Source organism: Ambystoma mexicanum, chromosome 4p, assembly GCF_040938575.1.
Source record: "Ambystoma mexicanum isolate Mex_15411 chromosome 4p, UKY_AmexF1_1, whole genome shotgun sequence".
Taxonomy (NCBI): domain Eukaryota; kingdom Metazoa; phylum Chordata; class Amphibia; order Caudata; family Ambystomatidae; genus Ambystoma; species Ambystoma mexicanum.
This window is the reverse complement of record NC_090927.1, coordinates 209,335,519-209,361,693: the sequence shown is the minus strand read 5'-3', so window position 1 is coordinate 209,361,693 and position 26,175 is coordinate 209,335,519. Positions and strand designations below refer to the sequence as shown.

General features: G+C 45.8%; 1 protein-coding gene across 4 annotated transcripts in view; it reads left to right on the top strand.

Moving 5' to 3' along the window:
• Positions 1-26,175, top strand: part of RP1L1 (RP1 like 1) — a 283,312-nt gene that overhangs the window by 225,397 nt on the left and 31,740 nt on the right. For all 4 annotated transcript variants that reach the window (XM_069605720.1, XM_069605722.1, XM_069605721.1 and 1 more), the window contains one exon: positions 8,588-8,765. In XM_069605720.1, coding sequence (XP_069461821.1) covers positions 8,588-8,765 — 178 coding nt within the window. The remainder of the gene's footprint in view (positions 1-8,587; positions 8,766-26,175) is intronic.

The window sequence follows — 26,175 nt, the reverse complement described above, 5'->3', positions numbered from 1 at the left end:
GGGTTTGAATTTTCTGATGTTTAACTAGCTGGTCGAGGCCCATAAAATCATGCCAGGCTATTATGCTAAGCACCACCTAAAAAGTATCCCCCAAAATGTCATTATCAACGGCATCTTGCAGAACCCCAAATATGTGACTGCAAATCCACTGTACATCCTTAGATACTAAAGAACAAGAGCAAACACCTTTAAAAACAAAAACCTAAAAACAACAAAATAAAATAACTCCAAAAGATGACAGGGTCATGGTCAAAGAAAATCCTGTTTATTGAAGTTAATAGAGCAGAGATCAAGTAACTTTTGAAAGCCAAATCCACACTCCGTCGCCTGTTAGGACTTAAAATCCTCAACTCCTGCATCAGAATCTGACAACTACATCACCCATCTAAATAGAGACTTAAAGTAACAAAAGTAGGCACTGCTGCTTAGATAGCCCAAAAGACAGGAAAGGACAAACTGTCAACTAAAGTGTAGCCCATGGAGCATCATACATAAATATTGCAATATAAGACATAACATTGGAGCCCATTGCAAATGCACCTAAATGTCAGCTGTCGAAATTAGTAGCAAATTAGCACTGAGCTGCATACGAGCATGTCTCATGGTCATGAGAAATGAACAACCCATGGCAACTCCTCACAACCTGCCCCTTGAAAACAGCTGCTTGTAGGACATCGCTCATCTTAAGATACCTCAAGAAATCCTTGATGATGCCCCTCAACGTAGGCTTGATGAGGGTAGAAGACCTCCCCAGGTTATAAACAGTCTATAGGTTAGGCTTTATAACAGGACTCATCTTAAGCAACTGAGGTAGAAAGTTAGACAGAGAATCAAGCTGCCTCTGCTGTCTATGGTGAGATTTGCAGTTCCCTCTGATGGTCCGGGTGCTTCCATGCCCTCTGGAAGTTCTCTCTTGCAGCCCATATATATAGCATTTCATGTTATGTTTTTTATACTTTCATTGTCACTCTTCGGATAGGCTGCTTCTTTCTTCTACATTCTTGAAGCAATGTCTCACGTGTCACTGACTATCTGCTCAGGATCTTTCAGTCTGTCTTAAAAGCCACCCATCTTATCCTCCATTAACGTGAGCCTGGGATTGGTCTATTTCATCCCTGGCTGAAGGGCATCCACATTTTCTAATACTTTCTCCAGCCTGGGATCTGTTGGGGTTCTTTTACCTGAAGGAGGATCATTGCTTCTAGTGTGATGAAATTACTACTGCTCTACAGGAGAACAGCGATTAGTAGTGGCTGAACCACCTACCCAGCCCCACACTACTACTACTACTAAACCAGCAGTTATCCCAATCATAAAGGTGAAACAGACACAGCACAACCTCAAGCATAAGGTGTGGGAATGAAGGCAAACTGTTGTATTATAGGTTGCAATTTGGAGAAATCCCCAGGCAAGATTCACTCATGACGCAATTGCGGCTGTTCCACATGGGGGATTCGTTAGGAAAATCCCATGGATAATATATGGTTGAATTCATTGGGCTGTCCTATCTGGTTTGATGACCCTGAAGTTATGCTTGCTATAATTAGGCCTGCAGCTCTGAAATACTTGGAGGACAAAAGAGAAGATGAGACCTCAATATGGACTAGCGTTTTAGCCCTTTGCTCCATATTCCAAAATGGCTGACTATGTATCAATAGTTCTTTTAAAAACTCATTGCTTTACATTAAGCTGTGTTCGATTACAAACACTTCCCTTACTGTATTTGTCGTTCAATTGGAGGAATTGTGATCCTTGTGATATGTTATGTGCCTACGGGTCGGGTTTCATGGAAAAACGAATGTACTTTAGCTTGATCTGCCCTTCATACGCAATTAGTAGGCACCCATTTGTGCATCCAATATGAAAGGAGAAAGGTTTTCATCAATGTAGAACACCCCACCTACATGTATTGCTATTAATTATGTTCACATAGGGTCTGCTTGGCAAAGCTGGTAAGTGCTGCTTTACGCAAAGGCGCCAAGACTCTGTAATATGATCAGCTTCTGTTGAATGTCGATTTATTCGTTGTATTTATGTTTTTTTTTCCTGTTTTAACCTATTACTGTAAATGCTTCAGAATGTTATTCCAACATAAGCATTACATGTTAAACGCAAGGCACTGTATGGCTACATATAAACATTGCATTGCTCTCTACTGAGCCGATATCGTAGGACTCCCATCGCAATTACAAGCATCACCTTTCGAGATTACAGCATATTCGCATCCCCCCTCATGCGGCATACCCCTCCACCCCTGCAAACCTCCCCGCTCTCCTTTCATTTTAGGCTATGACATCATAACAGTGGGTATCTTCTAAGCAAGGCATTTTTATGAGTATTCTATAAAAGGCAGCAAAACATTATGATAACTCTCGTATATTCCCCAGTTTTCGCGCTGTAATCTTTTCCGCTATTAGGTTGTCCCAGAACTTTACCCACCACAACTGCATAATCGGACCTTCTGGATTTTTCCAGTTTCGGGCAATGGTGATTTTTTCTGCCAATTAGAGGTGTGATGGGTAGTCCAGGCCAGTCATGGGTAAATCCACTCCCCTGTGTCTCTCAATAATTTCATACAGGGGTCGATAGGCAAATGAAGGCCTGCGATTTCCTTTATTTGCGCCAGCACCTCTTTCCTTTATTTGCGCCAGCCCCCCTCCACACATCTCCTCCAGCATTTGGGGGAGTGTGCCCCGTTCATTTTATGTAGCCTCTGTGAAGTCAGGTACAAGCAATAACACATTTGCACCACACATTCTTTATTTGTTGCACATCTATATGCCCAATGTGTATGAGCCCAAACCCTGCCCCAATCCTCATTCTCTATCTCTTTGCCCAGGTCAAGTTCCCAGCTGACCATGTAAGGTTCAGATCTGTCCAGCAACTTATATAGTGTTGAGACCTTAGCTTTCTGTATCGCTGAGCCATTGGTTAGTTTCAGCACCTACTGTGTGCCCCTAGCCTTGGTCTGCAGGTGAGAAGCCCAGTGACGTAGCTGGGCATAGCAAACCCCTTCGGTCTCTCCAACCTGGAATCTGCTTTTGCAGTATTCAAAGGATAGTGGTCTTCACCCTGAATAGAGCTGATGGAGATGCCTTTGCATTAGTCCCCCATCTACCCAGGACAGAAATCTGTCTTTAGCCCGGGCTGGCTGGGCGTCACGGTTACCCCATTTCGGGGCAAGCAGACCCATAGCCACTGGAACACCCACATCTTCGGGCCACCCCGTTCCAATACTTTAATGAGTCTTTGTTGAAGATAGCAAGCGGAATTCCTCCCTATGACTTCCTATTTGCAAAAAGTAATTTGGGAGAGGGGACCCCGGGAAAATGCCTGCTCAATGTATTTCCATTTGGGCCACAAGTCTTTTCTTTTCCAGGTCAGCGTGTGCAATATTTGTGCCACCAAGTTGTATCTATGAACATTGGGTACCATTCGCCACCCATCTTAAAATACTTTCCTAGGTATCCATGTTTTTTCTTTTGACATATAAATTCAAGAATCTTTGCCTGCAGCTGCAGTAAATTATGATCCGGGATCCAGACCGGCAGTGCTAGGCAGTGGTATAGTGGATACTAAGTTCATCTTAACAGCCGCTTTCCTGCCAAACAAGGAGAGTTCTTGTTTATCTCATCTGTCTAGGTCCTCAGTGAATCTTTTAAAAAGCGGTGGTAAATTATGCCAAAACGTCTGGGACATCATGTTAGGAATCTAAACCCCAAGATAATCTATAACTGACTGGGCCCACTTTATGGTGCATATCTCTGAGACCCTGTCTCTAACCCATTTGGGCAAAGATACCCCAAGGCCACTTGAGTTTGAATAATTGACTGTGAATGCTGACGCTAGCCCAAAAGGCCCCAGGTCCTCCATTAGCGCTGGCAAAGAGGTATGGAGCTCTCTTGTTTTAAGGAGAGCATTGTCTGCGTACAGAGATATGTTATTCTCCCCTCCTCCCGAATCCTACCATCAACACGGATCCTGTTTACAAAAGACTCCATTGACATGGCGAATATAATGGGGACAGGGGGCATCACTGCCTAGTTCCTCTAGTGATTGCTATTGTAGATGTGTGTTGGCCATTTATACGTATTGTCATGTAGGGTCACTGATAATTAGTTAGAATCAGTGCCTTTATGGTCGGGCCAAACCCGGAGCCCTGTAAAGTCAATCGGATGTAGTCCCAGTCCACCTTATCAAAAGCCTTATGGGTGATCAGGGATACGATTCCCATTTCAATCGGTTCTCTGTTTCTATCGCAATAATGTCCAAGGCCCTTCAAATATTATCCTGGGTATTGCTGTCGGTACTGAACCCTGTTTGGTCTTCATTAATCAGCACTGGAAGGACAGAATTACAGAATGTTGGAATACATTTTTGCATCGTTATTCATTAAGGTTCTCAGTCTTTATGATTCGAAGCATGTAGGGTCTTTGCTCGGCTTTGGAATTAATATTGGCACTGATTCCTCCATTAAAGGTGTAAGCCCGCCTTTGACTAAGAATGAGTTGTATAATTGAGTCAAGTGTGGGATCAACTGGACCCAACATTTCTTATAAAATGATGTTAAGCTATTGGGTCCTGGATCTTTATCTTTAAGGGTTTTAATAGCCCACTCCAACTAATCTGCCAAAATTGGAGCATCTAGATCTCGTTGATGTTCTGTTTAAAGGTGGGGCAGGACCACCCCCCAATACGTACCATGCCTGGGGTTATATCTGGTGCATCTCCTTGGACATCAGTGCCATAAAGTATGCTTGAATTTCCTCCAGCTTCCCTGCCTCATCATAATGTATTGCAACGTTGCCCTCTGAATTCCTTGTATATAACTTTGTGTCCAAATCTTTTTGAGCTTATAGACTAAGAGGAGGTGCACCTTGTTGCCATTAGTGTAGTAGTTTGTTTTAAGTAGTGCCTGCGCTGATCTTTCTTCCAGATGCGCTTGTCACGTACTTCTGGCCAGCTTTAGTTGTCGAAGTGCTGCCTGGTTCCTATGTTCGTTGTGCACAGCCTCCGGCTCTTGGATCCCTTCCTCTAATTGTGTCCTGTCGAGAGTTTGGCCCTAGTGTAAGCCGCTGTGTGGCTCATATTTTCCTCTCTTATTACAGTTTTCATGGCATCGCATATGATTGCCAATGATTGGCCAGGTGTGTTATTATCATGAAAGTAATTTGAGATTGCCTCCGCTATGTCCTGACAGAGAACTGTGTCTTTTAGTATTATGTCATATAGTTTCCAGCAGTAGTGGCCCTGATTAAGTCGTTGGGTTCCTCGCACAGCTGCAGTCATCAGATCGTGGTCTGAGATTACATAAGGTGCTATATGGATCTCATGTATGCAAGGGAACAGGGTACTGGATAGCAATATGTGGTCTACCATAGAGATCCACGTGTGGATGTAGGAAAAGAGCATGAAATCCCAAACCCTCTCATTAAGCAGCATTCTATGCTTGTTTGTTATTACATCATCCTATCTACCTTCTGTTTCTTTTGGTGAAGAACCTGCAATGCTCCCTTTAGTTTTATAACCATCTTTATCCCTCATTTGCCTATATAAATGACCAATCCTTTTCCCTATGTCTTCTGCTTCATGCTCATCAGCCCATGTCTGTATTCTCGGTATCCCTTGCAGCTCCCTGCGGGGCTGTTGTGACTCCCCCTCTTCCTTTCATCTATTAACCAAGTGATCTATGCTGTGATCCCTTTGTCCATTACACCTTCTCATTTCTTCTTCCCTTCTTCTCATCTCCCTTTTCTCTTCTTCTCACCTTCTTTACAACCTATGTTCTTTCAATCTCTGTGTTTCTATTTCATCTCGTTTATTCTTCTCTAATCTCTCTTTCTCCTTCTTTTGTTCCTCATACCTTCTTCATTCTTTCTCTCAATTCCTCTCTGTCTTTCTCCTCTTTGGATGCCCTCTCTCGTTCCTTTTCCTTCTTGTCCTGTTCCTCTCTTTCTTCTTTTTCTCTAACGCCATTGATGCCCATTCCGTCTAAGTTGAGTAATATCTGGCCCTCCATCCACTCGTTCTGCACTCTTGTTACTTCTTTGGCTTTGTCCTTCTCTTCTATTTGTCTCTTAGCTTCGTCCTCTATCTCTATCTGTCTGTCCCGTCTTTCATCATGCTCTTTATATTCATCTCATGTTGACATATATTTATGTTGTTTAATCTTGATTTCTTCCATGCTGTCCTCACTATTATAAACGGGGGGCTTGTATGTTGAATTAACATACCCTGCTGATGCTTTTAACTCCTTTAAAGGATAATATACCTGTTTCTCAGTATCTGTACTTTTGTTTTCAGAAGGCGAAAGAGAAGACAAGTGTGTTTTGTCCTCCCCTTTATGCTGATTAAAAATCCACTCCTTTTCGGGCGGGTCTTCCTTATCGCTCCAGTACATTTTCCATTGTTCTAAAATGGCTAACCTTTTCTGTAATTTCTTCCCTGTATATGCAGCATGTAAGCATATTGTCATATGTTTCAATACGGTTCTTGATAATGAACATTCTTGAGGTAAAGGGAATCTATCGGATCACAGCACCGCCCAAAATGTCCACAACTAAATAGCTGACTCTCATTATGGCGCAGAGCGGTGACCACATAGATCACTGTGTCCTGCATCCCCCGCAACCGCCTCCCCCTACCCGCTTACCTTTTCGGCAGCACACCATGAAGTGTGCCACCGTTTCTCCTCCGACCCTGCAGCATCACTTCTCGCCCACTAACGTGGGTTTGAACTGGCATTGCAGGGTCCTTTTTTTTCTTTTTTTTACTTGGTTTTACTCTTTTTTGCATTGGTAGACTAGGAGAACTAGTTGAGACCATGCCATGCCCTTGCCAGCCTTCAGTTCTACTTTTACTCAGTTTGTTCCCGCCTAGAGGATCAATGCCCATTGGAGAACTGGCAAGTCAAGCCCTATTGTTTGTCCACATGTGAAAATGAGCCACCTGCTAGAGGGCAAATTCTCGCTTTCTTTTATTTTACAACCCCACATGCCCTTGATGTAAAAACTAAAACTAGGCCCTTACATGGGAGTATATGCTGTCAAATGATCTTTATTGGAAAGTCAGCTGCGGTTCCATGTATAAAGTTAAATTATTCCAAGCCTATTTGGACAGGGCATTAGTCCAGCAGAATTGGTTCCATAGACTGTTATCACCGGTCTCAACTCATACCTTACCCAGTTCTTTGACTTCTAGATAAACAATGCTCGTAGGGTTATTGTAACTTCACTCGGTTCCCTCCACCTACCAAAAATATGCCCCCCCACCAGACGACCAATACACTTTTCCTTCTGCTTCTCCACACATTCCTCCATAATCTTCCACCCTCATTGCAGTGGCTTGAGGCTTGGATTATCACAGCCATATTGTTCCACTTCTATTAATATCTCAATCACACGCACTCGCTGGTCATATCCTTACTACAGTATCTGGCACTCCCAGTGGTACATACATGCTAATTGCTTATCTACCAATTCCACAAGACCCCCAATGGCATCAAGACTGATGGGCATCTGCTAAATCGTTGACACTGTACACCTGCTTATGGCATTCCAAAGTGCCCCCCTCTCTTTCTGCAGAGTGGTCAAGTCCTCCGTGCATCGCAATAACATGAGTGTATCGGTGAAGAGGAAATGGCAAGTAAATATGTTGGCAGTGCCTCACCGGGATCCAGGATATCAAATTGTGACAAAGGGTATGCTGTGTGTTGGACGAGATCACAAATGATGACAAGTGGTGTAGATATATAAAACAGTGTAGAGGGCGCATATCTCTAAACACACCCTTTTGCGAATACCTGCATTCTCTGAGATGCACGTGTTACTCCCCCACCCCACCCCAAACACTCACATATTTTGAGTGAGGGACCACATTGCAAGTGCAATGTAATCTGCAGGTGCACTTTTGTTTCTGTGAATGGGCCCTCATATAAACTGTGTGATTCCCCACTCCAGATACACTTAGCAGATACACGATCAAAATCCTGCTCCTGAATCAAGTTCCACAGGTTATATTTTCTACAGCATGCATGATTATTTGTTCTCTTGCACTACATCTATCTGCTGCTACTGTTGCCTGTAGGGTAGGTAGGGCCTGAGCGGGCAAGGCCCACCCAGAATCTGTAAATGCCCACTCAGTATCGCTAGGAGATGGGGGTGAACACGTCAGAAAAATTTCAATTTTGGGTGTAATTACCGCCGGCTGTATTACTGTGCAGTACGTGCACCGACAATTTCCCATTTGGTCCAGCGGACCCAATGGGGAATGCGGACTAACAGCACCTAACCCGTGATCCGGCCCACCCATACCGCTGGATGGGTGGGCGCTAACGCTAATAAAGTTGGGTGGCACCCCAGTGGGAATACCGCCCATCTCAAGATCAGGCCCTACATAATATCCTAATGCTAGTGATTTTGTCAAACTGAGTGGCGGCAACAGTAAATGGAATTGACTGTAATCCTGTGGAAATATGGTGAAATTACCGCCAAACTGGTTTTGAGGCCTGTGTTTGAAAATATATTCCGATAGGACTTGTATACATTCAGTTTACTACTTGCTTTAAGACATGTGTTTCTCTTCGCAGATCGACAGCATGCAGATGGTGTTGCACTCACCTAATGTATTGATATGCGTTGGCCGGGAAACATTCAAACCTATCCTGATGGACAATCTGAGAAAGAGCTCATCTGAGCAGTTGCCCGGCCTGGGCCTGCGATCTCATCCCAGCATTGCAAGTGAATCAGTTGACAGTAAGAAAAATGGTGAGTGTCGCTCTAAAGAAGGTCCACCTCTGGAAGGAATGACCCAACCTTTGTTTCAGGGAGGAGCTTTATTTCCCCCCACCCCTTAGACCACCCAAGGAACTCCTGAACCAGAGTCAGGGCAGCTTCCCATACCGTCTGCTACACTGTAGCACTGTTTGCAATGTCTTCGACATGCTCTGCCTGTTTACAGTTTAAGCCGAGGGATGTACAATAGTCCAGGTTGTTGTGTTGGACGTCTGCTTATATTCACAGTAATTTGGTAATATGGGCTTATACACACTGATATTAAAGCTACATACTGATCATTGTTATGTTTATAGTAATCAGCCATTCTTCGTCCTATGTGATGTAAGTGCGTTCTACATTGCGTTTGCCATTGATGTTCCATTTAGAATTGTATTGTTTGAATTAGGCAGTTTAGCCCTGCATCTGTAAGCTACAGGTGCGTCTGCTGCCTGCTGGCGTTTACTCAAATGAAACCTCTAAATACCTCTTCTGATGTCGTGGACTTCCTCAACACTGGCGACGAGGATGGTTCAATTGCATTGAACGCCCAGCCCGCGCCTGCACCCTGCATCCTGATTACCGGATCCATTCCCGGTGAAATGAAGGCCCTGGGCACCGGTGCCACGCTCCCGTGTCTTGGAGTGCCGCTCCTCCCTACCTGCAAAGAGTATTGAGCAGCGCGCCTTCACCCAACACCCGGAGCAGCTGCCACCCCGATGAACCAGGCAGCAGACGTCGTGGCCCCAGGTCTCAGGTCAGAGCAAGGGTGCCGCGTTTGGGGGTGGAGGTCCCTGTAGTAAGCCCTCCCTGCGCATTGAACTTTATTGTAACCGTGTCCTCGCGCACACGTTTTGGGAGGCCTGAGGCCCCTCCCACGTAATCACGTTGCGCGTACGAGGGCCTGGCCGTTGCTCACAAGGCATTTGTTATTGTTTGTATTTCCACAGGATCGTTGCCTAGCAACTCAGATACGGCATCTGGAGAGCCGATTGTTGCAGGCCCATTATCACGGCACAAAGACTCCTCCTGGAAACTACAGAGCAGGATTTTCACTCTGCACCAAAACTCCATTGTGAAATCACAATATATTCTATGTCACCAGCATAATCTGCAAGTCTACCAACATTCTACAACATTCCGTGTGAACAATCATTGCAGATGGACATTCCAAAGGCAAACTGAGCACCTTTTGGTGTCCACTGACCCTATTATCTGGATTTTGTGCGCACAACCAACTCAATTGAAGTTGATAACATGGCTGCAGCAATTCCCGCCCTTGCACCTTTCATTTCTGAGCCAGGCCGCCCTCCTGTGAGGTGGGACAGATGGGTCAAAATGTTTGAGAACTATAGTATAGCCATTGGGGGCGACAGATACAGCTCTGCAAGAAAAAAAGCCCTTCTCCTTCACAATTTGGGACCCGAGGGATGCATAGTTTTCGATGGCCTCACACACGATTTTGAGGAAGTGCCGGCGACGCTGATCAGTATCTCATAGCCATAAAGAAAATTGAGGATCATTTCGAACCAAAAAAGAATGTAACATTCGAAAGGCAGAAGTTCTTTCAGCACACCCTGGACAACACTGAATCAGTTGATTCCTATCTGGACATTGAGGACATTGAGTCATACTTGTGATTTCGGCAATCTCATTGACTCACTCATTAGAGATCAATTAGTAAGATGCACAAACAGTCTTAGAGTGCAAAAAAAGCTGCTTGCCAAAGATGTCTCCTTGAAACTTGAAACCTTGGAATTGACACGCAGCATCGAGCAGATATATGAGGGTCATGAAGATAAATAAGCAATCCACACAGAGCAATGCATAGAGTGTGTGTATGCCGTGATGCCCAAAAGAAGAGCGACCACAAGGAGGGAGTGGTGGAATCAGAAGTGTTCCAGGTGCGGCAATCCCAAACACTCAACGAATTTTCCCTTGTGCCCGGCAAAACTTGCGGATTGCTAAAGATGCAAACGAAAAGGTCACTTTGCAAACATGTTCAGAGAATCATCTATCAATTCTGTAGAGCAAAGAGACCCTGAAAACCAAGCTGCTAACCAACCTTCAAACAGGATGTCAGAAGGACCACCAATTCAGGAAAACAACGCAAGACACATATTTCATATTTATGCTGTATCTGTGACTTCAAGGGGCCAATTAATCATTTCTGGATTGATGGGTGCCATCTCAAAATGAAAGTGGACTCAGCCTCACCTTGGACTATAATCTCTGAAGATACATTCAGAAATGTTCTTGGCAAAGATCCTAATATCCTTGTCCCTGCTGGTGTTCAGCCTTGCGGCTATGGGGAATCTGCCATTTCTTTGATTGGTGAATTCCATGGAAGAGTGACATACAAAGGAAGAGAATACTCCGCAAAAATATTAGTTGCAGAGAAAGGAGCGTCACTCTTGGGATGGGACGAACAAAGGGAATTGGGTGTCTGCATTCAGGCCAGTGCCGCAGAACCGGTGACAATTGCAGAAGTTGAAGAGGTCAAAGGAGTTTCCTGAGGTCTTCACTTCAAAACTGAGTAAGATGAACAGTTTTGAGGACAATATAAGACTGAAAGAGAATTCACAACCAGTGGTACACAAGGTGAGACCCGTTCCTCTGAAGTTGCATCAAAAACTTCATGAAGAGCTTGAGAATTTGACCCAGAAAGGTGTAATTGAGCGTATCGAAAAGACTGAATGGCTTTCTCCCGTTGTGCTTGTCACAAAAAGCAATGGAAGTCTGAGGCTCTGCGTTGATTTCAGGGATCTCAACAAGAACATCTTCATCGAGAGACACCCACTACCTGTGATATCAGAAACTCTTGCTACCCTAGGAGAACCCACTTGGTTCTTGGTAATTGATCTATCCGTAGCTTACCATCAGGTGCCGCTGTCAGACAGCTGTCAACATGTGACTGCATTCGTTACACCTGAAGGCACTTTCAAGTACTTACGGATGCTTTTTCGATTGGCATCAGCTGCCTCAGTGTTTCAGAGGGTCATGGAAGAAGTTCTCAAGGGTCTCAAAAATGTTACTGTGTTTCAAGATGATATACTAATTTATGCTGGTTCTGAAAGTGAACATGATTGTGTGCTTAGGAATGTGTTGCAAAGGCTGAAAGTGTCTGGTCTTACAGTACAGAGGAAGAAATGTTGCATAGCTCTCAGAAAGGTGGAGTACTTAGGACACAAGAGCCCTCATCAGGAGGTTGGAGGTAACCATGCCGCATTCCGGGCCCGGGTTCCTGAAATTAGGACTTACCGGGCCATCGCAACCTTGGCAGACCCGGTAATTCCCCGTCTGAGGGACCCGGACCCGGTCCTTCTCCATTCCCATTTTAGCCCCCATAGGGCTCAATGGGAATGGGGATGGAGCTAACAACGGGCCCGTTTATAACAGGCCTGTTGTTAGCTCTCTGGTGTCCTCGCGGGACCCAGAATGGACGCCTGGTTTTTCCAGGCGCCCATTGCGGTTCCCGCGAGGAGACCTCATGGTAGGGCGGAATAGGTTTACCGGCACCGGCACCTTTACTGGTGCCGGTAAACCCATTCCGCCAACCTCTTGATGAGGGCCAAGGTGTCTGGTCAAGGTGTGTTGCCAAAAGCCAACTTAGTGGAGAGTATTTGCGCAGTCCCTGCTCCCACTGACAAAGATCAGCTTAGATCTTTCATGGGTATGGCAGAGTTCTACCACAACTTCGTAGAAAAGTTTGCCACCATTTCCTCATCTCTAAGGAATCTATTGAAAAAAGGGATAGGCTTCAGATGGTCTACTGACTGTCAAGAGGCATTCACTGCCATAAAAGAAGGTATATCCAAAGCCTCTTCATTGGGTGGTTTTGTGAGTGGTAGGAAGACAGTACTTATGGTGGATGCCAGTCTCTCAGGTTTAGGGGCTTCGCTTTGCCATATAGATTCAGGGAAGGAAACACATATAATTGCATTTGCTTCCAGGCCTTTGAGAGGAGCTGAGTGTAACTACTCAGTAATAGAAAGGGAGGCCTTAGCTGTCCTTTGGGCCATTCTGCATTTCAACTTTTTTCTGTGGGGACAGGAGTTTCTAATAAAATCAGATCACAAACCATCAGTACAACTTTTGAGTGGTTGTGATTGGGCAAAAGGTTCTCCAAGGATCATCAGATGGATGCTTGGACTACAAGGTTATGATTTTAAGATGAGCTACATACCTGGCAAAGATAATGTAGTTGCTGATTGCTTATCCATCCAGACTTCCTACTGAGCATGCTGAAAATATATTGGGAATGGTCAATGAGGAAGACATGACTATTTCCGATATGGCAGCGTGTGCAGTGGGAAAGGAGGAATGGTTGGAGGTGGATACAGGAGATACCTTACTGACCAGAGTGAAAGAATGGACAAGGAGTGGGTGGCCTAGCAGAGATGCATTGGATAGAAGCTTTGATCATTTCTATGAAGTTAAGTTGGAACTAAGCTTGTCTGAAGATGGAGTAAAATTGAGAAGGGGTTCCAAAATAGTTTCCCCATCAAGCATTAGATGCTGTTTAGTTGACCTGGCTCATCAGGGTAATTTAGGGATAAATGGGACAAAAAGGCTGTTGAGACAATCATATTGGTGGCGTGGTGTGGACAGTGTGGTAGAGAAGAAGGTACGTTGTTGCAAAGAATGTGAATGTGCTCCCCTCAGTCCTGTTCAAGTTCCCAGTGAGCCCTGGAAGAAACTTGCAGTTGACATAATTGGCCCTGTTCAAGGTTTGGGTGACGGATTCAAATTTAAGGTGGTGCTAGTAGATTATCACACCAAGTGGCTAGAATGGAAAGCCCTAAGGGAGGCCACTACCAATGAATTAGTTGCATTTTTTGAGGAAATCTTTTATAGAGAAGGCTTTCCCACAGAAATCATTACCGATAACGCGGTACAATTCTGCTCACAAAAGATGAAGGAATTCTTAGTACGATTTGGGATCAAACATTTAAGAACTGCACTGTACCATCCAAGGGCAAATGGGTTAGTGGAAAGAGCCAAAAGGTTTATTAAAGGGGGCATTCAATTGGCACTTAGTTCTGGTTTAGAGTGGCCAGATTTGTTAAAGGAAATGGTCTGGAACTATCTCACCACGCCGCATTCCATTACCAAAGTGTCACCGTTTGTGTCTTTAAAAGGGCGGCAACCAGCCACCAGATTATGTCCAGGATGGTTCGAGGTGGCTGGATGTGTAGATGTAGGCAGACAGAAGATAATGAGCTTAATTGCTGACACCTAGAATTAATACAGGCAAAGATTCAACACCACGTTCAGAGGTAAAGATGTGAAGTTTTCTGAAGGGGATTTAGTGTTGTTAAAAAACCCACGATTTGAAGTAAAATGCACATAAAGTAAGTTTCTTGGTCCAAGAATAATCATTGCCGTACGTGGGAGTGTTGCCATACTTGAAGGTGGCGAATGCTGGTCAAAATCCAGATTGGTCAAAAGCGCAATTAATCCCAAAGGTGAAATTTTGTTGGAAGATGATGTTGAATGTGAAATCAATGATGAACAGGGAGAAGGAGAATCACAGTCACAGTCAGGCAAGGGAAACCCAATAAACACAGACTCTAGTATTGAAGTACAAAACAAAAGAGTAAAGAAAATGCCTAATCGTTTTAAAGACTTTTATCTCGAATAGTTATAGTAAGGTTTATCTTCCTCGCATGTAAGGAGGGAGGTGTGTTATGTTTATAGTAATCAGCCATTCTTCGTCCTATGTGATGTAAGTGCGTTCTACATTGCGTTTGCCATTGATGTTCCATCTAGAATTGTATCGTTTGAATTAGGCAGTTTAGCCCTGCATCTGTAAGCTACAGGTGCGCCTGCTGCCTGCTGGCGTTTACTCAATGAAACCTCTAAATACCTCTTCTGATGTCGTGGACTTCCTCAACACAACAATCATCCATTCTTGTATGAAATGTAAATCATTGCAGAGCTATCATAACCATATGTTTCTTAGTAGTGTACTGAGGAACAATGCTATGTGATGTCACTTCCTGTTTTGTCAAGGGGGCACTTAGGGGCAGGGTTAAGTGACACTACTTCCTGTGATGTCATCAGAGGTCAAGGGTCGTGTGATGTCACTTCCTCTACCCCAGGCCTTTGGTGAAATTACATCCCTGCTGACAACCAGCTATCCTTTGAAAATGCCCCTCCCAAAGTTTTTGAGGGCATGAGGCATAATCTGTTTCCCGCACATATATGATTCTCCTTGGCTGGAATTCACGGTGAATCTATCTTCCAAGGTTATGAGCTCTCGCTCAGAAAGAGACTAACCCCCCTTGCTGCTGTCAGATTTAGGAAACATAATCAGACACAATTATGCTTGTTCAAAACTTCTCTCAGTCATCATGCACCTAGACGCCTGACTGGGAAGGTACTCTTCACTCTGTGCACATTCCTGGCATACCGATGTCACTACCACAACGTCCTGGCGTGATGCAAAGACCTTTCTATGTAACTATTCCCCTCATGTTGGGCAGCTTCTTCAGATTCCTTGCCAAATGTGTCGAGAGCCAACACAGGCACAAAGGATAAGCAAGTTCTTAAACCCTGCCCTCCACCATCCCTTGAAAGACCGTAGCAAATGCAGGTTTTCATGGAAGTGTTTATACTCCACTTTCGATGGCACTGGACAGATCCCAGGCCCCACGGTAGCCTCTGTGACAAAGCAAGTTTCATTGGCTCTGGCCATTGGTCACTTAATTCTCATTGGTCACTTAGTTTCCTTCCATTTCTGCTGCCTCCCGGCCTACCCAAGACAGGACCCACAGTACTCCAGCCAACCACGTCTTTGTTGCTGTTTTGGGGGATACTGCAGGCTCATTAGTCCCTGCCTGAATTTGCTCCTGTGTCTCAACAACTAAACCTACTAGTCACCTGCCCAAAGGGACTTATTTAGAATGTGGAGATGAATTACTAGGTAGGCACAAGCAATGTAAAAGGAACGACAAAAAAATAACAAAAATTCTAAACTCTGTGCACTGTTATTGTACCAACGACCAATGAATAAAGCTGACTTTTTCCCACCACGATTGCACCAGATGAATAACACCGACTATAGAAAGAGTATATTGCTCACATTTCTCCTGGGGGGTTTGCCACCTCACGTGGCTCAGTGTAGCATTTTAATTGTAATTGTATAAAAGACAATCTTCCAGATAAGATGGGTGCTATACTAGGCTATAAGCACACCCTCGGAGGACACTTTCATCATGGCCTAGCACAGAAAACAGGCCAAGCAGGAGGGGACGCAACAGAAGTATGCCAAAGAGGAAGAGAAGGGTGAGTGCTGCATGGGAACACCACAGAAGAACGCCAGAGAGGAAGAGAAGGGCGAGTGATGCATGAGAACACAATAGAAGTATGCCAAAGAGGAAGAGGAGGGCAGTGCTGCATGAGAACACAACAGAAGAATGCCAAAGAGGCAGAGGAGGGCAGTGCTGCATGAGAACACCACAGAATAGTAACAGAGAGGAAGAGATGGGTGAGTGCTGCATGAGAACACTACAGAAGAATGCCAAAGAGGAAGAGAAGGGCGAGTGCTGCATGAGAACACAACAGAAGAATGCCAAAGAGGAAGAGAAGGGCGAGTGCTGCATGGGAACACCACAGAAGAACGCCAGAGAGGAAGAGAAGGGCGAGTGATGCATGAGAACACAATAGAAGTATGCCAAAGAGGAAGAGGAGGGCAGTGCTGCATGAGAACACAACAGAAGAATGCCAAAGAGGAAGAGGAGGGCAGTGCTGCATGAGAACACCACAGAATAGTAACAGAGAGGAAGAGATGGGTGAGTGCTGCATGAGAACACTACAGAAGAATGCCAAAGAGGAAGAGAAGGGCGAGTGCTGCATGAGAACACAACAGAAGAATGCCAAAGAGGAAGAGAAGGGCGAGTGCTGCATGGGAACACCACAGAAGAACGCCAGAGAGGAAGAGAAGGGCGAGTGATGCATGAGAACACAATAGAAGTATGCCAAAGAGGAAGAGGAGGGCAGTGCTGCATGAGAACACAACAGAAGAATGCCAAAGAGGAAGAGGAGGGCAGTGCTGCATGAGAACACCACAGAATAGTAACAGAGAGGAAGAGATGGGTGAGTGCTGCATGAGAACACTACAGAAGAATGCCAAAGAGGAAGAGAAGGGCGAGTGCTGCATGAGAACACAACAGAAGAATGCCAAAGAGGAAGAGAAGGGCGAGTGCTGCATGAGAACACAGCATAAGAATGCCAAAGAGGAAGAGAAGAGTGAGTTCTGCATGAGAACACCCCAGAAGAATGCCAAAGAGGAAAAGAAGGGCGAGTGCTGTATGAGAACACAGCAAAAGAATGCCAAAAAGGAAGAGAAGGGCGAGTTCTGCATGGGAACACCACAGAAGAATGCCAAAGAGGAAGAGAAGGGCGAGTGCTGTATGAGAACACCACAGAAGAATGCCAAAGAGGAAGAGAAGGGCGAGTGCTGCATGAGAACACCTCAGAAGACTGCCAAAGAGGGAGAGAAGGGCGAGTGCTGCATGAGAACACCACAGAATAGTAACAGAGAGGAAGAGATGGGTGAGTGCTGCATGAGAACACTACAGAAGAATGCCAAAGAGGAAGAGAAGGGCGAGTGCTGCATGAGAACACAACAGAAGAATGCCAAAGAGGAAGAGAAGGGCGAGTGCTGCATGAGAACACAGCATAAGAATGCCAAAGAGGAAGAGAAGGGCGAGTGCTGCATGAGAACACAACAGAAGAATGCCAAAGAGGAAGAGGAGGGCAGTGCTGCATGAGAACACCACAGAATAGTAACAGAGAGGAAGAGATGGGTGAGTGCTGCATGAGAACACTACAGAAGAATGCCAAAGAGGAAGAGAAGGGCGAGTGCTGCATGAGAACACCACAGAAGAATGCCAAAGAGGAAGAGAAGGGCGAGTGCTGCATGAGAACACAACAGAAGAATGCCAAAGAGGAAGAGGAGGGCAGTGCTGCATGAGAACACCACAGAATAGTAACAGAGAGGAAGAGATGGGTGAGTGCTGCATGAGAACACTACAGAGGAATGCCAAAGAGGAAGAGAAGGGCGAGTGCTGCATGAGAACACAACAGAAGAATGCCAAAGAGGAAGAGAAGGGCGAGTGCTGCATGAGAACACAGCATAAGAATGCCAAAGAGGAAGAGAAGAGTGAGTTCTGCATGAGAACACCCCAGAAGAATGCCAAAGAGGAAAAGAAGGGCGAGTGCTGTATGAGAACACAGCAAAAGACTGCCAAAGAGGGAGAGAAGGGCGAGTGCTGCATGAGAACACTACAGAAGAATGCCAAAGAGGAAGAGAAGCGTGGGTGCTGCATGAGAACACCCCAGAAGAATGCCAAAGAGGAAGAGAAGGGCGAGTGCTGCATGAGAACACAACAGAAGAACGCCAGAGAGGAAGAGAAGGGCGAGTGATGCATGAGAACACAATAGAAGTATGCCAAAGAGGAAGAGGAGGGCAGTGCTGCATGAGAACACCACAGAAGAATGCCAGAGAGGAAGAGAAGGGTGAGTGCTGCATGGGAACACCTCAGAAGACTGCCAAAGAGGGAGAGAAGGGCGAGTGCTGTATGAGAACACAGCAAAAGAATGCCAAAAAGGAAGAGAAGGGCGAGTTCTGCATGGGAACACCACAGAAGAATGCCAAAGAGGAAGAGAAGGGCGTGTGCTGTATGAGAACACCACAGAAGAATGCCAAAGAGGAAGAGAAGGGCGAGTGCTGCATGAAAATACCACAGATAAGTAACAGAGAGGAAAAGATGGGTGATTGCTGCATGACAACACTACAGAAGAATGCCAAAGAGGAAGAGAAGAGCGAGTGCTCCATCAGAACACCCCAGAAGAATGCCAGAGAGGAAGAGAAGAGAGAGTGATGCATAAGAACACAACAGATGTATGCCAAAGAGGAAGAGGAGGGCAGTGCTGCTTGAGAACACCACAGAAGAATGCCAAAGAGGAAGAGAAGGGTGAGTGCTGCATGAGAACACCTCAGAAGAATGCCAAAGAGGAAGAGAAGGGCGAGTGCTGCATGAGAACACAACAGAAGAATGCCAAAGAGGAAGAGAAGGGCGAGTGCTGCATGAGAACACAGCATAAGAATGCCAAAGAGGAAGAGAACAGTGAGTGCTGCATGAGAACACCCCAGAAGAATGCCAAAGAGGAAGAGAAGGGCGAGTGCTGTATGAGAACACCACAGAAGAATGCCAAAGAGGAAGAGAAGGGCGAGTGCTGCATGAGAACACAGCATAAGAATGCCAAAGAGGAAGAGAAGAGTGAGTGATGCATGAGAAAACCACAGAAGAATGCCAGAGAGGAAGAGAAGGTGAGAGATGCATGAGAACACAGCATAAGAATGCCAAAGAGGAAGAGAAGGGCGAGTGCTGCATGAGAACACCCCAGAAGAATGCCAGAGAGGAAGAGAAGGGCGAGTGCTGCATGAGAACACCCCAGAAGAATGCCAAAGAGGAAGAGAAGGGCGAGTGCTGTATGACAACACAGCATAAGAATGCCAAAGAGGAAGAGAAGGGCGAGTGCTGCATGAGAACACAACAGAAGAATGCCAAAGCGGAAGAGAAGGGCGAGTGCTGCATGAGAACACCCCAGAAGAATGCCACAGAGGAAGAGAAGGGCGAGTGCTGTATGAGAACACAGCATAAGAATGCCAGAGAGGAAGAAAAGGGAGAGTGATGCATGAGAACACAACAGAAGTATGCCAAAGAGGAAGAGAAGGGCGAGTGCTGCATGAGAACACCACAGAATAGTAACAGAGAGGAAGAGATGGGTGAGTGCTGCATGAGAACACTACAGAGGAATGCCAAAGAGGAAGAGAAGCGTGAGTGCTGCATGAGAACACCCCAGAAGAATGCCAAAGAGGAAGAGAAGGGCGAGTGCTGCATGACAACACTACAGAAGAATGCCAAAGAGGAAGAGAAGCGTGAGTGCTGCATGAGAACACCCCAGAAGAATGCCAAAGAGGAAGAGAAGGGTGAGTGCTGCATGAGAACACAGCATAGGAATGCCAAAAATGAAGAGAAGAGTGAGTGCTGCATGAGAACACCCCAGAAGAATACCAAAGAGGAAGAGAAGGGCGAGTGCTGTATGAGAACACAACAGAAGTATGCCAAAGAGGAAGAGGAGGGCAGTGCTGCATGAGAACACCACAGAAGAATGCCAGAGAGGAAGAGAAGGGTGAGTGCTGCATGAGAACACCTCAGAAGAATGCCAAAGAGGAAGAGAAGGGTGAGTGCTGCATGAGAACACCACAGAATAGTAACAGAGAGGAAGAGATGGGTGAGTGCTGCATGAGAACACTACAGAAGAATGCCAAAGAGGAAGAGAGCGTGAGTGCTGCATGAGAACACCCCAGAAGAATGCCAAAGAGGAAGAGAAGGGCGAGTGCTGCATGAGAACACAGCATAAGAATGCCAAAAAGGAAGAGAAGAGTGAGTGCTGCATGAGAACACCCCAGAAGAATACCAAAGAGGAAGAGACGGGCGAGTGCTGCATGAGAACACCACAGAATAGTAAAAGAGAGGAAGAGATGGGTGAGTGCTGCATGAGAACACTACAGAAGAATGCCAAAGAGGAAGAGAAGAGCGAGTGCTCCATCAGAACACCCCAGAAGAATGCCAGAGAGGAAGAGAAGGGAGAGTGATGCATGAGAACACCCCAGAATAGTAACAGAGAGGAAGAGATGGCTGAGTGCTGCATGAGAACACTACAGAAGAATGCCAAAGAGGAAGAGAAGCGTGAGTGCTGCATGAGAACACCCCAGAAGAATGTCAAAGAGGAAGAGAAGGGCGAGTGCTGCATGAGAACACAACAGAAGAATGCCAAAGAGGAAGAGAAGGGAGAGTGCTGCATGAGAACACAGCATAAGAATGCCAAAGAGGAAGAGAAGAGTGAGTGCTGCATGAGAACACCACAGAAGAATGCCAAAGAGGAAGAGAAGGGTGAGTGCTGCATGAGAACACAGCATAAGAATGCCAAAGAGGAAGAGAAGAGTGAGTGCTGCATGAGAAAACCACAGATGAATGCCAGAGAGGAAGAGAGGGTGAGTGATGCATGAGAACACAGCATAAGAATGCCAAAGAGGAAGAGAAGAGCGAGTGCTGCATGAGAACTCCCCAGAAGAATGCCAGAGAGGAAGAGAAGGGCGAGTGCTGCATGAGAAAACCACAGAAGAATGCCACAGAGGAAGAGAGGGCGAGTGCTGCATGAGAACACCCCAGAAGAATGCCAAAGAGGAAGAGAAGGGCGAGTGCTGTATGAGAACACAGCATAAGAATGCCAAAGGGGAAGAGAAGGGCGAGTGCTGCATGAGAACAGAGCATAAGAATGCCAAAGAGGAAGAGAAGGGCGAGTGCTGCATCGGAACACAGCATAAGAATGCCAAAGAGGAAGAGAAGGGCGAGTGCTGCATGAGAACACAGCATAAGAATGCCAAAGAGGAAGAGAATGGCCAGTGCTGCATGAGAACACCCCAGAAGAATGCCACAGAGGAAGAGAAGGGCGAGTGCTGTATGAGAACACCACAGAAGAATGTCAGAGAGGAAGAGAAGGATGAGTGATGCATGACAACACAACCGACAATGCCAAAGAGAGAGCGAAGCATGAGTGCTGCATCAGAACACAGCAGAAGAATGGCAAAGAGAAAGAGAAGGGTGAGTGCTGCATGGAACACCATAGAAGAATGCCTGTGAGGAAGAGAAGGATGAGTGATGCATGAGAACACAACAGACAATGCCAGACAATGCCAGAGAGGAAGAGAAGCATGAGTGCTGCATGAGAACACAGCAGAAGAATGGCTTATTTTAATAAGGGTAGCACCGCATTACTGATGCTACTCGACTTATCCTGGGCCTTTCATTTGGTAGATCACAATATATTGGTAGAAAGACTAAGGAACGCAGCTCATTTCTCCCCAGAAGTAGCAGAGTGGATTAGTTCCTTCCTCTTTGGACGAAAAGCTAAAGTCTTCCACAATGACTCTATGGCCGAGGACTATCTGAGCATGTGTGGAGTAGCTCAGGCGGCGTGTATCTCACCTACACTTTTTAACATATAGACGATTCCGCTCTTTGAGATGCTAGAAGAAAAAGGGCCCCTATATGCAAACTAGGCAGATGGCACACAGTGGTTGATCCCCCTTTCAGGCGATCATGCTATAGATACTAGCAAAGTAAATAATATCTACGAACTAATCAAAACATGGAAGGCAGACAACCATCTGGCCCTCAACGCAAGAATAACAGAGCTCATGATTGCAGGTCCAGCACCACAGCTAAGGAAACTTGGCAGTGAATATCAGGCATTCTCTATTTCAGGGTGCATCATCGCCACGCTCCCCAAAGTCAAAACTCTGGGTGTTGTCCTGGATTGGGAATTATCAATGAGGTCACGTATAAACAGCCTGGTTTCCAGTTCAGCCTACTACTTAAAGCTGCTGGCCCAAATATGCCTTTTCTTAACCACTCTAATTGCACCACTATTGCCAGGGCAATTATTGGGGATCTCCTGGACTAGTGTGCAAGCCTACTACAGGGTACCGGCAAGGCCGAAACGGCCCGCTTGCAGGTCGTGCTAAATAATGCATTGCGGATTGTGCAAGGCCTAACTAAAGAGAGCTGACACAAGGTGGTCCTTGCACTGGCTTTCCGTGGAGTGCAGAGGCACTAACCGAACTCTGTACATAACCCACAAGTGCCTGTACAGAAAGAGTCCTAGCTACTTAGCCGAGAGATTGAGTTGGCTTCTTTTCCAGAGAGTGCTCTGCTCCAACAATTACTGGCTATTGTACACTCCCAAAACAAAACTGTCTATAGTGGCACAAGAGTCTTTCTCTCACTCTGCACCCAGATGTTGGAATGCCCTGCCCCCTGACTTAAGACAGAGTGCCAGTTTCCAGAATTTCAAACATGACCTCAAAACCTTTCTCTTTCACTGACCTGACTTCTCTTTGACTGTGGGTTTTCTGCCGGCCAGCTTGAAGTTTATTTGTATGATTTTATATGTGTAAGTCTTATCCCAGCACTGTTATGCCTACGTGACCTGCCTACGTGCTATACAAATAAAATACATAAATAAATAAATAAATAAAAGAGGAAGAGAAGGGTGAGTGCTGCATAAGAGCACAACAGAAGAATGCCCAAAATGAAGAGGAGTGCTGCACGAGTAGGTGGTCCTGAAAATGTAGTGGCTCAAAGGATCAGCTATCAAGGCCATAATGCCAGCTTTCAGACTGATGTGAAAGTGGGTCCCACTTCTTCTCTAGTGCGACTAGTGGTTTCACTCTGATGTGTGCTGTATTTTTAGGAAAAAGACTAGTTATGTTTACAACTGTATATCTGAGCTTTCTTTCTCTCAGTGGCTCACAATTGCTCTGAACGGAAAGGGTAGAAAGCCACGTCCATTTTTTGGGGAAACCTGTCATTATTGCCTTTAAAGGATAGTTCTAGTTTGCCATGCTTTCCTTTCACAGGTCCGGCTTGGGGCATTGACTGGGCATACATACGAGAGGTTGTATTTAACACATTGTTGGGCAATGTCTTATGAGGGTGCAGGCAGTATGTAATGCAAACATGATCCGCGTGTGTCAGTGGCGAATCTGAGAGTCCTGAGAAATGAGGAGGACAGAGCCGGCTCTATCCAGAACTTCAAGGAGTACACCCACACTTAAAGCATCTCCTGAGGCCTACTTGACTCATATAGCTAAGCCATACTGAGCCCCCTGCCAGATGAGCGTCAGCCATGTCGTATGTTACCCTCCCAAGTGTCTTGCCCCTTTAAGGGAATGTGTCCCTCCCATGTGTATTGATTGCCCTTTTAATGTGGGCCATGACTCTGTCATGGCCCAAGCCGATAAAAGTAACCTCTGCAGGCACGAGCAGTAAAACGGCTGCAGACTCCCGAAGAGGAAAGACTGAGTCCGTCTCTCATTCATTTAGACCTGTAGGCCTACACCATGTGAGCACGGGCCTGCAGGCCATGATGCCGCCGGACCCTCGTGTCAGTACAGTGGCAGAGGTCCCCATGGTCATGGCATGGCTCGCCCTTCCCCCACTCCAGACGGTGCTGATGGCTCATAGCACCCTGTGGCCTCATGGATGTCTATAGCAGACCCCAACTCCCAGAGGCACTGGGCCTCAATGGTGCTGATGCCCCATAGCACTGTGGGGCCTGCTGGATGCCCGTAGCAGTGTAACAAGCCACAGGCATCTATACCCCATACTAGCCTGCGGAACAGGCTGAGGTTCACATCCCACATTCCTCCCTGAGTGAACCGCAGCATATAGTCTGTCTATCCCTGCACAATTTCCAGCCAGCCCTGACGCACCATCATCTTCAGTCTTTGATTCATTTTGAGAAAGATGCTCATTTTCGGTACCTCTTCAGTTGCAGGGGAATCTTCAACTGTTGCTAGGTTTCCTAATACCCCACCTCCAGCGTGCTCTTCAGGGTTCCCGTTATGAAGACCCGCCAGACACCGGGAACACATTAGTGACTGTCCGTGCTCTGTGGAGCTTAATAATAATAATAATAATAATAATAATAATAATAATAATAATAATAATAATAAGTATGTTTAACATTGTTCAACAGTTTCCTAAAATATGAGACGTTCCCGTTATGTTCCAAGGGGAGCTCCAGTCAATAACTGTTAAAAACTGACCTGCTCTGACTTAAGCCAGTTGCTTCGAGCTGCTGTTTTCCGCCAGGGACACGTATACCTTATTAAGACAACAATGCAACTGACCCTTACAGGAGCTCCTGGGAGGAAGCCCTTCAGGATTTAATGGCAGACCCCTTCACACAGTTGTGCACATTTTCCCTAAGGCAATGGGCTGGACCAAGATTAGTAACGACAAGCAGTTTTAAAGGGAAAATCCAGCAGATCACCTGCAAGGGTTAAAGTGTAGCTGTAGCCAGTACTCGGCATACACTGTGCAGCTGAAACAGCAGAAAAAGCTGTTGTGTCCGCAATTGTAATGGGAATGCAGTCCAAGACCCCCCACATAAGCCTATGAGGAAAAGCTTCACCCATATCTGGGGCTAGGATAAAAGTGCTGTAAATCCCCAAATACATTCAATAGAAAAGATCAAGCGGGCGTTAGGCCGAGCTGGCGCTCCTCACGTCTTGCACATCTGGCTGCAGGTCACAAAGCCCAATACCTTTGGTACTGAGGAAGTTTTACATATATTAGGATAATTCCAACCACCCCGTGCCAACCACAAGTTTCTCAAAACTCACTTGGAAGATGACTGCATCCTCCAAATCCTGGCTTCTACCCCTGCCTCTTGTGACTTAAGAGTGAGTGCACAGTATGAGGAGGAGGAGAAATGAAGGTCCCTAAAATGAACACAACTAGTGTACATTTCTGGACCTCCTGATTTCTACTTCTTGCACCTACCTCTCACTTTTCAGTCATCCTCCACACTTGTCAGTCTCCATTCCTATTCCTAATGACCAACACCTGATTGGGGAGGCGTAAAACCTTGGTAATAGAGTGAAGATCAATAATTGGGGCGTATTACTGAGGCGTGAGAGGGAGATATGAAGAGCGGAAATGAGGATGCACTCAAATGGATGCTGTATTCCTTCTGTATAATAGAACCCCCTTTGTTCATAATTTCTTCAGGATAAACATCCAGTTTCTGTATCTTACAAAAACATGGATTCCTCCACGTACTATGGGCCTCATTATGAGTGTGGCGGTCCGAAAACAAGGGTGCCGGTAAGGTTACTGATAGTCTTGTTTCCGGACGGCCACACTCTGAGTCTGCCTGCCGGGGTCACTGTGCCCAACAGCCTGACCATGCCGGCTGCAGAGGCCCCGGAAGGGAGACTCATCACAGAAGCACCGGCACCGTTAGCAACGGTGCCGGTGCTTCTGTGAACTCATTCCCATGGAGTCCAATGGGACTCCACGGGAATGGAAACTAACATTTTACGGCACCTAGCTTTCCGGTCTGCCAGGGACTTGTAATGTAACCAGTAAAATGTTACGAGTGCGGCGGCAAACCTCCCGGAAGCACCGGCAGGGTTACCACCGGACTCGTAATGAGGCCCTATATATTTTCCTGATTCTCTTACATCCTATGCATCCTTCGTTTCACACTCCCCCTGACATTAAGGCATGTGTTTTATAACCTAACTCGAGTACCCACTCCTCCTTCTCACATCTCTCATCCCATCCTGACCTCAGTTTCTCTTCTTTGTTTGTTTGTTTTGTTTGTTTATTTGTTTTATATAGCGCTCCAGACCCAGGGGTTAAATGGGTGTTTAAACGAGAGGTTACATAAGTACAATATATATAGATTTTGCAGTTATACAATTGTAAAGGTAATATGCAATATACAATATATACAAGCAGGGTAGTTAGATCGC